At 26.3% G+C, this 16,112-nt stretch overlaps 3 protein-coding genes across 3 annotated transcripts; 1 reads left to right on the forward strand and 2 right to left on the reverse strand.

The window, feature by feature from the left end:
• Window positions 1–6,090: 6,090 nt before the first annotated feature.
• OCT59_004348 (uncharacterized protein) lies at window positions 6,091–10,555 on the forward strand (the record flags this gene model as incomplete). The annotated part of the gene is made up of 21 exons (XM_066148224.1): window positions 6,091–6,162; window positions 6,250–6,270; window positions 6,350–6,492; window positions 6,566–6,669; window positions 6,745–6,901; window positions 7,005–7,112; window positions 7,188–7,235; window positions 7,308–7,478; window positions 7,710–7,763; window positions 7,854–7,913; window positions 7,993–8,091; window positions 8,200–8,532; window positions 8,608–8,682; window positions 8,830–8,948; window positions 9,023–9,195; window positions 9,285–9,489; window positions 9,562–9,655; window positions 9,720–9,823; window positions 9,897–10,021; window positions 10,106–10,323; window positions 10,400–10,555. Exons 1-21 carry the CDS (start codon window positions 6,132–6,134, stop codon window positions 10,553–10,555), a joined length of 2,598 nt encoding a protein of 865 aa, XP_065996845.1. The 5' UTR covers window positions 6,091–6,131.
• Window positions 10,556–10,657: 102 nt separating this feature from the next.
• Window positions 10,658–12,126, reverse strand: OCT59_004349 (uncharacterized protein). The gene is made up of 3 exons (XM_025320480.2): window positions 11,548–12,126; window positions 11,365–11,423; window positions 10,658–11,298 (listed from the first exon to the last, which is right to left on the reverse strand). Exons 1-3 carry the CDS (start codon window positions 11,941–11,943, stop codon window positions 10,923–10,925), a joined length of 831 nt encoding a protein of 276 aa, XP_025171187.1. The 5' UTR covers window positions 11,944–12,126; the 3' UTR covers window positions 10,658–10,922.
• An 895-nt stretch (window positions 12,127–13,021) lies between these two features.
• On the reverse strand, window positions 13,022–15,635 carry OCT59_004350 (uncharacterized protein; the record flags this gene model as incomplete). The annotated part of the gene is made up of 10 exons (XM_025320481.2): window positions 13,022–13,137; window positions 13,216–13,425; window positions 13,501–14,020; window positions 14,102–14,185; window positions 14,304–14,439; window positions 14,522–14,697; window positions 14,772–14,934; window positions 15,001–15,184; window positions 15,261–15,392; window positions 15,473–15,635. The coding sequence occupies 10 exons, from the start codon at window positions 15,633–15,635 to the stop codon at window positions 13,022–13,024; spliced, it is 1,884 nt and encodes a 627-aa protein (XP_025171188.1).
• Between the last annotated feature and the right edge of the window lie 477 nt (window positions 15,636–16,112).

The following is a 16,112-nucleotide window of genomic DNA, read 5'->3' on the forward strand; positions in this document are numbered from 1 at the left end:
TTTGTGATCTTTTATATTAATTATCATAGGATCTACAAGAGTACAAGACGTTATGTAATAACGAAATGTTCTAACGGAACATTTTTTTTTTATTCTCTATTTTATAAATAATTTTTACTTTTTAAATAAATTTTTTTTTTACGGGGATACCCGGAAAGTTTTAAAGATAATCTATATACAGAACTATGGTATATAAAAAATTATTTTACTTTATTTTATATTATTTTTATTATTTTTATTTGTAAAATTGAATAGGCACAAATAAGACACAAACTTAATGAATATACTAAAAAAAAAAAATTATTTATATTAAAAAGTGTTTTTTTAATTTTAATAATGATAAAAAAAAATTTTTTTTTTTTAAATTAACGGTTTTATACTAATTATAACTTTTTATTATATAAATAAGTTATTTTAATATTTATATTAGAAAATCAAAAAAAAATAAAAGATCCCTTTTTTTCTTTTTTTATTATTGAGTATTGACTAAAAAGTTAAATAAAATTTTCACCGAAAGAAAAAAAAATAAAAATAAAAATAAAAACAAAAAAAATATATATATAAAAAAAAAAATAAAATAAAATAAAATAAAATATTAATTTGATTTTTAACTGTAAGAAACTCTGAAACATTTCAAAGAAAAAAGACCCGTATATGGTATGGCATATAATTGTGGTGTATAAAAAAAAATACATATTAAATCAAAAAAAAAAAATTAGATAACGGATTATATTTTTTCTTTCTATTTTTCTTTTCAAAAAAAAAAAAAAAAAATATATCCATAACCGATTTTTTTTTTAATTTATATTAATTTATTACTAAAAAAAAACAATACAACATCAGATTACATTATGAATCATCAAACAATCATAAAATCCCTTTACTTTTTTTTTATCCCGTGTGAACCTTTATAAAAAAAAAAATTCTCCCCAAATTCTCCCATTATATACACTTAAATAAGAAAAAAACAACTTTTATAATCTTATATATATGACGTGCTATTTCTTTCCGGATTAATTACGGACCGATGAATTCCGTAAGTATTACGTATAACAAAAAGGTCCTTTCATCTAGAAAGTTCTATAACAAATGTTTTTCATTGGTTAAAATTTTTCTTTTTTCTTTCTTTTTTTTTATTATCATTTTTTTTGTTTTTTTTTAATCGGAGAAAAAGGAACAATAGTAACACCGCAATTTTCTTTGATTAACAAAATAAGAAATAGCATCTTTTATTATTTAATTGTCTATAACATTCAAACAAAAAGCAGGTTTTATTATAATAATCAATATGTGTTATTTATGGTACATAAATAAATATAATAAATTAATTTAAAAATTCTAAAAAAAGATCCCTTTTGTCGTTTTATATTATATATATATATATTTTTATAATATATATTATATTTTATATATGCCATGATAATGATGATGATAATTAATTTACAGATATTGCGCAGTATAAAAAAAACAGGATTGCGTTACCAAATCAAAATTATATCCATAAAAAGGATGTTGTTTTGCCACATGATCATTCAAACAAATTTTTTTTAAAAAAAAAAAAAAATTCTCAGATAATAAAAAAAATTTTTCTGATAACGTAACACTTCATTTTTATGTATTTCACTTTTTATATATATATATATATATATATTTTTTTTTTTAAAAAAAAAAATTGAATAGGGCTTATTATATTCATCAATTTATACAAATTTGTTTGATAATATTTTAATTGTAATTACAATTTTTTCAATTCCAAAGCCCATGGAAGAAAAAAAATAATGAAACGTAAAAAATTTAACAATTATTAGATTTTTTTTTTTCATAATCATAATTGAAAAAAAAAAATGTAGTAAGTAATAATAGTAAGTAAAAAAAATATTAGGAAAAAGAAAGCAAATAATAAAGTAAAATATAAAGCAGCAAATACAAGAGGAATCTAATTTATCCCAATTATCGTTATGATAATATAAGGGACAATTCTTATATACAAGTAGGACAGCACTATTCTAGCTCTAAAAATGACTGTCCAATATCCCTCTTGTAAAGCTATATGAATAAAAAAAATATATGAAAAATAAACAAAGAAAAAAAATATAAAGCAATGTAATATGAAACAAAACCAATTTGGCGGAATGAATAAAGCAGGCAAGTAAAAGGAAAAAAAAATAAAATAAAATAATTGTTCAAGTAATAATATTTACTGCCTATGCTAATCGCCCTTGGTGCATTAAAATATAAGAGAGGGTAAATATACAAAGGGTAAGGGGGATATGATTGATTAATGTTGTTTTATACAAGCAAGATCAACGAGGATTTGCGCAGCCTACAAAAGAAATTTCGTGTTAATACCAGTTATAGCTTACTTTTAAAGAGCTACGAACTCTTAAAAATGTTTCAAACATATAGAAGTATGGTATGTCCTTACCTCCATCATCTGAACCTGCTGGTGTTTAGTCAAGTTGAACTTAAGACATAGTTCCCAGCTTTCGTGATGTTCCCACAAGTGCTATAAAGTAATAAAAAAATTATTAAAAAACACTTTGTAAAGTAACCTATAAAAGTTCGAAACACGTACTTTGACTAAACAGTTTCGGTGTTTATACTTTTTACTGCATACGTGACAAGTATATGTTGTTTTCGAAACTGAAGGCGACGGACTGTGTTCTTTTGAACTGTCGTGACTGTCGTGACTATCGTGACTGTCATGACTGTCATGAGGAGAACCTTGAATATTATCTTCTTGTTTGACAACTAGGAGTTGAGGTTCATGCTGGATTTCTTCGACTGGAATGAATAAAAAAAGAGTAAAGTTGGGTTCACCAGAGTTAATTAGAAAAGAGAAAAAGAAAGGAACGTGAATGAGAAAACCAACCTAAAGATAGCTGAGTAGGGTTCATATTAGCGGGAGAAATATCTTCTGCTCCCACAGAATAATACTGAACAGCCTCGGTATGTTGTACTTGATTAATAGAGTAAGCGTTCATGTTTGTGGTGTTTTATGAAGGAGCTGTGATTACTGTTGGTTGGTGATTTTTTGAGTTGTTTATATAGATAGATAGATATTATTTATTATCTAGAAAAAAAAAACGGCAGGAAAAAAAAATATTTTTTTTTGTGCTAAGAGGGTTCACCAAGCGCAGCGAGGTGCAATAAAGTTCTAAAAAGATTAAAGGTGAGAAAGCAAGAGGAAAAGAATAAAGTTTTGATAAAAACTAAAAAGAAAAATATATAAAAAACGAGAACTTTATTAAAGATTATTTTGAAGAAACACGATAAAAAATTTTGGATAAAAAAGGCCTTTTATAAAGTTTTTTTTTTTTTGATAAAAAAAATTTTTTGTTTTTGTATGACTAGTCTTTATATGGTATACTTATTATATCAAACCAATAGATCATGAATCCTGAGTTGAAGCGATGAATGGAATCAAAATTAATCACGTGATGATTAAAGCAGAAAGTTAGTCTCTATGTGATATGAATGTAAATTACGATATATTTGTTTGTTGTTTAGAAAAGTCGATGATAGCACGATAGCACGGGTCATTTTCATTTTTTTTTTAAAAAAAAAACGTGATTAACATATAAGCATATTATATATATAATTATATATGTTGATTATATATATATATATGCTAACAGCGCCAAGTATTGTATTTAATAATAAAAATGATAATAATTAATAATTAAAATTACAAATAAAAATAAACTGTATAAAAAATTTGCAGATCCGCAGTTGATTTAATTGCAATTCGTGTAACAGCTTTAACAAGCATTATCAGCCCATTTTAACATATCGGTATTGGTTTTTCTGATAACAGAAAATAAATTTTTTTTTTCCCCATCGCAATAAACGATAAAATAACGATAATATATGCCGCAGTTACAGATGATTTCTTGTCCAATGATTTTTTTTTTCGTATGGGTATTTAAGAAGATCATTCAACATTACATTTTATCAACTCTGCTAATGAGGCAATATTTGACAAAATTTTTGCAATTTTTTTTTTTTTAATTTTTATTGTCTCATAAAATATACTTATGACTGAATTTCACTTTGTAACACGAATTCATCAGTTGACCCTCGTTTATCCCCATTAGAATTTCAAATTAATTTTTTTATTCATATTATTCATATATAAATTTAAGAGTTATTTCCCAACTTTAGAATTTCTTTCCCAAAAAGATTTTTTTTTTTTTTTCAGAAAAAAAAAATTTTTTTTTTTATTATTTGTAATTTCCGCCACATTTCTTAAATTTTTTTTTTTTTCGTAAAAAAAAAAAAACAATTTCTCCGCTTTTTTTTTTTTTTATTTTTTTCCCTTTTTTATTTTTTTTTATTTGATCATTTTGAAACATTTTTATATCGCGTGACAAAGAGATTACTTTTGGAATCATTTGGTTCATTTGGTTGATTTATTTTTCCTCTCTTCGTTATAAAGCGCACTAAATTTTGTTGAGAAACATAGTAACAACTAATCATATTTTAGTTCTATCCGTTATTTATATAAGGAGTCACTCCCGTATTAAACTGTCCTATGTTTCAATAAATACAGTATTAAGTTCCCGTTCCAATCCAAATAAATTGCAACGTCATCGTCCCTATCCTACATATTCTGCATATGACCGCAGCCTTATCATAAAAAAAAAATTGATCAACAAATTATTTTTATTTTTAGTTATATATATGCACAAAATTTTCGCATGCCCGAGAAAGATTTTCTTTGAGCATTTAAACACTAGTCGAAATAAGGTTAAAAATAATAAAAATTAGTGATAGGCGTAAAAACTATAAAAAAATTTTTTTTTTTCTCGTAATCAACAAAAATTTGTTGATTAGAAAATGATATTTTTTTCAACTTTATCGATCAACTTAATGCATCTATCTGGTTTTGTCATAGTTACTCATTTCCCTCGTAAATCCCTTTTACGTCTTCAAACAAATAGAAAATAAGTGGTTTGTGCGTGATTAAATTCCGAAGAAATTATTGACGAATAAAAAAAAATGAAAAAAAAAAATTTTGGGTCCTACAGTACAATTACTTGTTATTTATATATCAAGTCCAAAAATTTCCTTTGTTCATTTATTTCCCCCAATAATATTTTTTTTTTCACGAGTGAATACAAATTTAGTAAATTACCATTCGTTCATGTAATATAAATTAAAAAAGGGGTGAGAATTTTATTAACTAAAATTTCGTCACGCGATTTTTTTCTTCCAATCTTGAGACGCAAAAAGAAATGATGCCTATATTTTTGGTTAAAAAAAAATTTTATTATCCATCACATCATATGAAATATATCACTATTTTGGGGTAAAAAAGCCGCTTTAAATTCCCACGCTTTGACAAAGAATTTTTTTCTCATGTGACAAGTGATAAAAAAAATGAAGTAAAAAATATTTACTGCGGCAAAAAAACATTTTAATAATTGCTGCGGATCATAATCTTAATATCTAATATCGATAATCTTACATCTAATATTTTTTATTTATTTTAAAAACAAAAACTGACCCTACTTACCTTACTATGTTATTTTATACATATTATTAAATAAATCATTATTATTATATTTATTTATTTATCAACATTACGACATATCTTTTAGCAATTAATGTCTTAAATTTGTAAATATGTTTACGATATAATAAAGCTTATAATTTTTAAATTATATTATTATTTTCTAAATTAAAAATATTAAAAACAATAAAATTATATATAATTGTTTCTCACCCGTTTTTTTTTTTAATTATGATCTTACTATAAAAAAAGAAAATTTCAACAAAAAAAAGAAGGTTGATACAAATTCTATCTAAATTATTCAGATTATCTGTTTATATCGAAAATCTTGTAAAAAGAGATTTTAAACCGTTAAAAAAAAGTTGCGAAAAGTTGCGAAAAGTTGTGAAAAGTTTAAATGTTGAAAAAAAATCGTCCAAAAAATTTTAATGATTTTCAGCTGCTTTTATAATTTTTTACTGATAAGATCGACAGATAATCATCGTTCCCTTGACCAATCATGAACTATCATGATCCCACGGTCCGCAGCAAAAATTTGCCAAATATAGCTTGACCAACTTGACAGATCCTTTTGCGTGTTAAAAGTTCAAATAATAATAAAAAAAAAAACGTAAAAATGGATCATGAAAGAGGAAGTCGTAGAGATAGTAAATATTAAACCAACTTCTATTAATTCTTTTTATATTTTTGATCTGGATATTAAAACTGAACAACTTTTATTAATTTTCTTCTAGGTGGCAAAAAGAGATATAGAGGTATTTTATTCATTGTATACTTAAATCTCGGTTTCTATTTTAAAATTTTGTAGATACACAACCTATTTATTTACTTTAGACGATGATCGTCGAAGTGGCGGTCGTGATCGAAGAAATCGAGATCGTGGAAGAAGTAGTTATATTGAAGTTCAGGAACAACAACCTGCAGAAGATAGTCCCGAGAAAAGATTGACAACCCTCCTTATTATTTTGGGTGACAAGGTAAATTCATAAATTGTTGTAAGTTGAATAAGATATTTTTTTCGAATTTAATTAATTATCATTTATTTATTAGATGACACCAAAAGAAATAACTACAAATATTGATAAGGTCGCCAGTATTTTAAAAAGTGAATATTCAAAACTTGAGACTCATGTACTGAAGACCATAAAGAATTGGTATTTGTTATTTTGGGTCAATTCGTTTTTTTGGTCAAATAATTTAATATTAAAAAATACTTTTTTTATATTCAGTTTCATGGAGTTACCAATGAAGTCATACATTTATGGTACTCTTATTGGCCTTGTGAATGTCACGCGATCTGACGTTGGTGTTAAAGTCGTGAAAATGACATCGCAGACTTTGCAACAGTGTTTGAATGAAGGAAATTGGCGCGGAGCAAAATTATCTGTAAGATATTTAATTATTGTTGTTATCATTTTTTTTTTCTTAACATTTATAACATTATTAATAATATTTGAACTTTTATATCATCATTATTAATCGATAAAAGCTTAAATTTTTTGGAGAGTTGACAAATGCTAATGTTATATCACCCAGAACTATGTTGGATGTTTATGATGATTTATTAACAGCGCTCGATGAACAAAATCTGAAAATGGTATAATTTTATGATATAAGTTATATAGTAAATTTGATATTAAATAATATATAATAAAGTTTTTATTTCAAATAGTCTCGAGCGGACACAATTGTGTATATTGTTTTAGCCTCATTACCATACGTAAGTTTAAATAATTTAATATTTAAGTACATAATTCTTTTTTTATGTTTTATTAAAGTATTTATGATTTAGGTGGCAACAAGGCTTCGAGAAAGGTGTCCAGATGTTTTAGAAAGCATGTTAGCAAAAATTGAACGATATTTCTATGCTAGAGAACGAACTATATTGGATATAGATGGTTCAGTTGTTCGAAAATCCATCCAACCTTACGTTGGACCCAATGTGCCATATGAACAACAAGATGTAAGAGTTTTTCCACTTTAATGAATTCTTTAAAATTGGAGTTATCTGAGCGGATATCTATCTATATATAGATATTTTTTTTATTTCCGGCGCGTTTGATTGAATTTGGATTTGTTTTTTTATTATGCGTTTTGATTATGTGTGCACTATATAATGAAAAAAGGATTTTTCTTCTTCTGCTATTCAATGATATTAAGTATTAAAACAATTATTTTTTTTTATTCTTCCAAGATGTTAGAACTCTTATGGACCCAAATCCAAAATTTAAAAAGTAATGATTGGGTGGTAAGATAACTTCTTTTTATTTGGTTGATACAAGACTTTTTATTTTTGTTCTTTATTTCAACATTAAAATAAATTATTATATTTTATTAGTGCCCAAACCTTTTGAAACCTTGGTCGGAATATGATGGTGTACTGATAACTGCAGACCAAGTCCGTTATTTCTTCAAAAATTTTTCACTTGACATTAAAAGCTTTAATAATTTAACATATACTTTTTTAAAAAAAATAGCATGAAGTTGAAAAGTTCGTTGTACCTCAAGAGTTTGGCGGAATGAATAATTCTTTGCCAACCACGTCGTTCCGAATTTTCGTTGGCTTGGATGATGAGGTTTGTTTATATTTATATTTCGTAGCAAGTTAATTATGATGGTAGTACGTAATTTATAAATTTCTTCTAATTTAATATCTGTTGTTTTTTTTTAACAACAAAAAAAAGTCAATAAAAGAACATGATGTCTCTGATATATCATATTTTATTATCAATGATGTTGTTGATGATATTCTCGATATTATGGAAGTAAATCGTAAGGATTGCGCGAAATATCTAAAAGATCTTCCATACTGTTTTGCACCAGACACTTTTATTGGCAAAGATACAACTGTTTCAGCAGCAAAAACCGATGTTAAGGTTGAATCGGAAACAAAAATGGAAACTGAAGAGGATTCATTTCCTAATAATTGGACTAATGACAACCCACCCTCAGTAGATACAACTAATACAAATCAAAATATTACTGCAAATTTTCAACTTGAACAGATTATTGTTGAGGTAAGTACAGTTCTCAACATATAGTCATTCAATTCAAGAGAAGGATACTATGATAAATAATTTTTTATAACGTAGTCCACGTTCAAGAATATCTTCCAATTGCCACAGCCAAAATATAAATACATATTTTATCATTCACTCCTAACCGAAGTTTGCAAGATGATGCATGAAACATTTCCGCCTGTGATATCCTTTATTAACAAATGATTCCATATAATTATTTGCAGAAAATTTATTTTATTATAATTCCTTGACTTTAGATTATTTATTTTTTGGCGAATTTTTTACCTCGGTAAGGCCATAGGAATTCTATTTGATCGTGTCGATATTATGGATGTAGAGTGCTGTTATAGATTCTGGAATTGGTTTAGCCATCATCTAAGTAATTTCAGTTTTATATGGAATTGGAAAGATTGGTAAGCCTAAAGTTAATTTTATATTATTATAAAAAAAAAAAATATTTACCTGAACCTTTTTTCCATCATGTCAGGGAGAGTTCTTTACAATTTGATCCTTTACATCCAAAAGTATGTTTCTTACGAGAAACATTCCAAAAGATGGTACGCTACAGTTATTATGAAAGAATCAAATCTACTATTCCGGACGAATTTTCGTCCATTTTTCCGATAGAACCATCCACTAGTTTTAAATATGAAGATTCTAGTAATATTAAATTCTTAATCTTTGCCTTAAATTTATGCCAATTAGACCAAGTTTTAATAGAGTATCTTTGATATTGTTTTTTTTAATAGCTCATCCCTTACACGATTTGGCTGAGACTTTATTAGGAAAAATTCGAAAAAGAGCCTCCAATGAAGATGTACAAGCATATTTTAAAGAGATAGTTACAGCTTTACCTCCAAAAGAACAAGATCAAACTATACGTGATATTTTTGTTCAATGTGTGCTCATGCAAGGGTGTAAGAGTTTTAGTCACGTGCTTAATGTTATTGAAAGGTACGATATTATATTTATTAAAATGAAATACACGAATCATGTTATTAAATACAAAATGAATTTTTGAATTAGGTATCTACCAATTCTTCAATCTTTAAATGAGTCTCCTGAAGACAAATTACATACGGTTAAAATTGTCGCGGAATTTTGGAAAAGAAACACTCAGGTATGAGTTTTATTCGTTAATTTATTAATTAAGAATAACTAATTTATTTAGTGTTCTTTTTTAGTTCTTGGGTATTCTTCTTGATAAGTTATTAAATTATCGAGTTATTGACGCCAGTTCTATAATAACATGGTTATTCACGAAAGAGATGGAAACAGAAGTTTCCAAGTGAGTTATAATTAGATAAAATAATTATTAATGAAATATATATTTTTTTTCTAACCATTTTATAACTTTCTAGATCATATATGTGGGAAATTATGAAGAACACTATAAATAAAGTTATATCAAGAGTCAAGCAGGTTCAATATAAACTTGATACCTTGATAAATCCACGCACCGACATCATTGACATAACAAGCGATGGTACTCATTAATTCAAATTATTTATTGATACTTTTTTTTTTGTTATTATATAATTCATAAAGTATGTTCTTTATTTTTTTACAGTGGATAAAAAAGTTAACTCTGAAGAATTACGTAGTCTTGAAAATACGTTGAGCAATGTCACTAGAGAACAGAAGGAAGTTTTGTTAGCCCTGGTTAATTTATTTGTTGGGATGCTTGATGAAAGGCTAAAAGAATATATCGAACAAGATATTCAAGATCCTATGTCACAATATTGGTTCTGGTGGGCATATGGATTTTTCAAGGAAATTGGACGATGTGTAAGTTAATTTTTTCCTCATTATTATTCTTTTTTAATAATAATAAATATATTAATATTTTACTTTGTGAAAAAAGTATCAACCTCAAATGTCAACATTTATGGTAACATTGGAAACCGTTATTATTGATCCATTGGATACTAAAACTAATCCAATTATCGCAAACGTAATTGAGATGATTAAAGCGTTTGGGCGTATGAAGGAAGCTTCTGTCGTTGAAGATTTATCATAAATTAAAATTTTATCATTTTTCGAAGGTAGGTTAAAGATTGTGTATTTGTCTTTTAAATACAATTTCTTAAATCAAAATCAACTAGAAATTACTATCAATTTATATTTAAAATAAATGTAATATTTACAACTTTTTTTTATTATATATCAATCCAGCTATTTTGCTACACTTCTATATCTTGTAAATATTCAAAAAAGAATGATTCTTTTCAGTATGAGTGAAATTCATAATTACATACTGCAAGTTCGTTCACATAAATTATTGCAAATTTTAACTGCAGATTTTTTTTCTACTAATAAAAACTGGTTTGCATCTCAAAAATAATAAATAATAAATAATAAATAAAGCTTTCAAATTTAATTGCAACTTAGTGTCCACGTTTTTTAACCTCGAAAGAAAATGAGTTTGAATCATCTTTATTTAATAATAATTGATCCTGTTTCATTTTTCTTAAAGTCACAGATACTCTAATGTTTCGAACGATTTTTTCATCCCCGACCTCATCAATCTCATTCTCTTCTATTCCATGAGTCCAATTATATCTAGATGATCCACTGAGAGCAAGAACGGATCCTGGTCTAAGAATTACTGGTATCGTTTCACCAGTATTTTGAATATCCTTAAATTTGTTATAATAATTAGTGTTATCACCATCCTGTTCAATGTCAGATATGTCAGATAAGGGTTTGAATTGCATTACGCATGATGATAATAATGATATGACTACAATCCCATCTTCAAATCTGATAAAAAGAAAGTAACATTAAATTCATATTATTTACATAATTAAAATCAGCTTTAAGCTTTACCTTGGCAAATCCACATGACTTGTAATACCTTCTCCAGGTTTATATAAATTGATGATTGACTGTATTATATAATAAGAAAATTAATTAGTAGAAATGGAATTTTTTTCACCGAATCTATGAAATATTTTAACGATTTAGTTTCTTTATTCTATAATTCTTTCACAAGATTAGTTAAACACACGCCTGATCAAATAAAGGTTTCCTATTCTGAATTCCATCAGGAAAAAGTCCAGGTGTATGAGAAATAATTTCAACAGCATTAAGAAGGAATGATGGTAATGTGCCAAAACACATTGCCTGATTTGATTCCGGATTATCAAAATAATTAGCTTCTATAATACCATTAATTAATTCATTTTGTTGTTCGTGAGTTAAAAGGTTTTCATAAAGAATTAATCCAGATATCGATGGAAAGGTTATGGAAGATATATCAATCGGTTCATTTCCATTAAATGAACTTGGTGATACCTTATGATCAAAAACTTCAAGTTCATCAGAAGAATTATTTTCTTCTGTTGATTCATATTCATTACTATCTGAAAAACCAAAAAGTTCCTCGATTGAAGGATCTTTGTACATAGTTATACTATATAAAAATAAAACTTTATTTTTAAAATAATTGTCTACTTTTAAAAAATTTAATACTTTTAAAAAATTTAATTAAAGTAACATATATTCATAAAAGAAAAATATTCATAAAAGAAAATTTTATTTTTATAACCACAAAGTATAGAATTTAAAGTAGAAGTGATTGAGTGGTTCGATTTTTTAATTACTGGTCAATAAATCTTTAGTGTCAATAAATCACGTGAATTGCGAAATTAGGCACCTAACACTTTAAACTTTTACGCAATATCTGATATTAAAGGACAAATATTTTACTCGAATTACAAAATCAAATTTGTTAATTATATTAGTATTAATAGTTAGATACATCTACTGAAACCTTAAAGGCACGTCTAAAAACATATTATAAAGATATTTATGAACTAATAAATTCAATAAAATTTAATCCATATATATATACTCGGACAAAAACAATAGGAACTCTTTTCTACTGTTAATAAAATGATTGAAAAATTTGACCAACATTATCGAATACCAGGCCGTCGTAATATCGAATCTTAAATTGTGAAATAATTTCAAATTCAGCAACTTCGATCTTCACTAACGACTAAACAATTCATGCTTTTTAGGTATCATGATTAAATTTGTTAATTAAATATAATCTTATCACAAAAGCTTTAGCATAATTAGTTTGCAAAATACTATTGAACTAGTTGAACTAGTTGCAGATTTAAAAAGTTGCATCTTGCAAATTAACAATTTTATTCCAAAATTTATTTTAAACCTATTAAACCAATATTATTGTAATGCTATACAAAATTAAAATTACTACTAATAATAGTAATTTCAATACATTTATTTTTACATTTATACTTCATATTATTAATTTTTTTTATTTATATATTAATATTTTTCTTGAAATAAAATAATCAAAAATACAAGTAAAATTAGATGTTTTCTATAGACGCATTTTATGATTTATTATCATAAGTTTGGTTCATCTGTTTTTAAAAATAAAAAAAAAAGAATGAAATTACAAGTTGTTTATGGTCAAAATAATATCTAATATGCATTCCGCTAAAAAAATCTACTAAAGTCCTTCATTGAGCAGTTTATTTAATCTATCATAATGTATACTTGATAACTTCACGTAATCCATATGTGGATAAAACGCTTTTGTCAAGTCAAATAAAGCATCTTTCAATACTGTATAATTATTAATCAATAAAAAAAAAATTAATATCTACAAAATTTAATGATATTTTAATTTAAAAAGAAATTTACCATTTATAACAATTAACGGATCTGACAAAACACTAGAATATGTAAATGTAAAAGGATCTCCAACATCCCACTCATCCAATGGCGGTTCTTTAGAATATTGATCAAGAGACATTAAACAATCTAATATTGATTCAAAGACATTAGCAATATCACACTGCACAATTCCATGTTTATCCTCATTCAATGATTTAACTGTTAAAGCCGTTAATGCTTTAAAATATAATCCGATAAATTAATAAATAATATTTATATTAAATACTAAAAGATTTATTGAAAATTAAATACCTTGTATAGCATATATTGTAATATATAAATCTTTAAAAACATTCTTTGTTCTTCTCTCAATTGATCTCTTAAGTAAAGGGACGGCAGAATAATAATAAATTTTTCTCATAAAGTATGGGCGATTACCCGTCACTGGATGAAACCATTCCAATAACTTCATTCCCCAATAATCATGATCTTTAGTCATTGTTTCGGCCGTCATCTTGACTTCAAGATCTTTGTAGCCAACTATTTTTCGTTCCTTTTCTTTCAATGCATTTTTTTCCATATTTCTAAACTTTTCATACTTTTTTTTTAACAATAATTTCCTTGCTTGTTGTTTTTTAATTTCATTTTGTGCAGAACTTGCAAGCCCTAAGATCAAATCCATACATGAACGAGATATTTCTGTCCATGCAGAAGTGGGATTATTATGCTTAACACAATTGAACGCACGTTTACGATTGAAATCTGCATATATAGCACTACGTCTATGCTGATCAAATTTTGCAATGTGCCACAATTCCAAAAATGCCAATTGCTAGAAAGGAGATAATTTAAGATAGAACATTAGAATTTAATTGAAATATATATATATATATATATATTGAGTAATATAAACCTGATAATAGGGTTGTTGATATGAATGCAGTCCATCTACAAGAATTGCATGAGGATCCATATATACACTAATTGTAAAATGTATCTAATATCAAAGAAGAGATATAATATAATAAAAGTTATCTTTAGTCCTATTTTTCAATTATTAATAATTTGATTACAATTATGCTAAACCAATCAATTCACATGATATAGATACTAACCCGTGTAAAAAAATGTTCGATCAAAAAATCTATTACAGACCAACACATTACGGTAAAAATCGCACTGACAACTGTTCTATTGAATAGCTGCACATCAAACCAAGAAGCACGCATCCAATAATAGACTGAAGTGTTACTTTAAAACATTTGAAGAGATAAGTAAAAATAGAACACGTGTGAAAAAGAACTTAATCTATGTTGCATCTTTTGAAACTTACTGTAAAAAGATAAGGTTAGGTAGCCATTCATAGATGGTGTTCCATATAAAAAGTTTAATAAACCACAATATCATCGAGAAATATAATGCTGTCGTGAGAGTACTCCATACAAAAATATTGAATTGGTGGTTCCAAATTATCAAAAGTTCTTTTAATAAAGAAAATGGATATCTTGGCTATGAAAAAAAGAACTGATTTTAACAGATTACATTTTGAACGCAAATTAATGTTCTTTTTTATTTTAAATTACCTTTGCCATATTAAATGTTAACATATATCTTTTACGTAACAAAAAATCACATCCATACCAAATCCCAAGAATTGCAGTATGGAATAGCGCGATTAAGTAATGTTCATTAATCATTGGAAGAAGACCTTTACAATTGTCTTTACGATGACTTGGACACCAAAAACTACTTAATAGATCAAGTTAATATTTTCGTTCTTAATATTAAACAAAGTTGATTATGTGATCTTACTCTTCAGTTCCAGGGTATAAAAACATTGTTCTTGTTCGCCTATAACTTACTCCAATGAGATCAAAATAAGTCCATCCTATGATGATTGAGGAAATTGTATATATTAAAGGAGTGATGTAAGTGCGCTTCTTATACATTAAAGTATGCAATTCATCTAACAAACATGCCGGTGTGTTTCTACGAACTATAAACATCAGGTTAATCATTAATATGTCATCTTACTACTTGCTAATAATATAGTAATTAAGTAACTTAAGAACCTGACTCTTGAATAAGTACTTTTCGAAGAGCTATTATTGGCAAAAGACCAATAACGTAAACTTTCAAAAAAGCAATAATAGTATCTAAAAAAAAGGTCATATAGAATTCGGAATATTCCATACAATAATTTTCTGGATACGGTTGTTCAAGACGCGTTAGTTAATACCTTTTTTTTAACAAAAAAAAATAAAATAAAATAAAATTTACAAACCTCTGCCCTGAAACAAATATATTATGAAGCGAAAAAAAGAAATAATCGCGTAAACACACCCAGCAGACACGCTTAAAAACATGTTTCGTGTTTTTCCCAACTCAGTAGAGCCACATGCAAGGCCATATGTTGACAGTTGCGTTTGAGCATCATTAGTACTCATTGCAAACAAACTTGCTCCAAATTCCCTTAGACACGCTCAATTTAGACGTATAAATGCAAGATAATAAAACTGACCGAATAAATATTATTTACAAATGAAATTTTTATCATTCCCTTTCACAAAACGTATCCAAAATTCGAAAGGAACAAAAAAGCAAAACGAAAAAGTCCTTAATCAAACAAAGGAATGAACTCTCAAAAAATGGAAATGATTAACTACGGTACCCCAATGAAATATAAAAAAACGAGCCGAATGTTGAGGAAAGTTAATTGAACATTTAAATTTATACTAGACATGCATGGCGCAGACTAATGCAGGTAATTTTCACTGAATCACATGACACAACAAATTGATTTGTTAATTGTTAGTTTATTGAGTTTTTATGTTTTTATATTATACATCTACATAGGTTTGTACATACTGATTATACTGATTATTGATTGAACAAGGTTGAGACTTTTGAGAATTGAGGGAAAA

The sequence above is a fragment of the Rhizophagus irregularis genome, chromosome 12 (assembly GCF_026210795.1).
Source record: "Rhizophagus irregularis chromosome 12, complete sequence".
NCBI lineage: Eukaryota > Fungi > Glomeromycota > Glomeromycetes > Glomerales > Glomeraceae > Rhizophagus > Rhizophagus irregularis.

Bases quoted from the DNA above. Each gene is read 5' to 3' on its own strand.
- OCT59_004349 (XM_025320480.2), bottom strand. From the start codon at position 11,943: ATGTACAAAGATCCTTCAATCGAGGAACTTTTTGGTTTTTCAGATAGT. The intron at 11,424-11,547 runs GCGTGTGTTTAA...TATATAATACAG, and splicing joins GGAAACCTTTATTTGATCAG to TCAATCATCAATTTATATAA. The intron at 11,299-11,364 runs GTAAAGCTTAAA...TCTTTTTATCAG, and splicing joins AGTCATGTGGATTTGCCAAG to ATTTGAAGATGGGATTGTAG.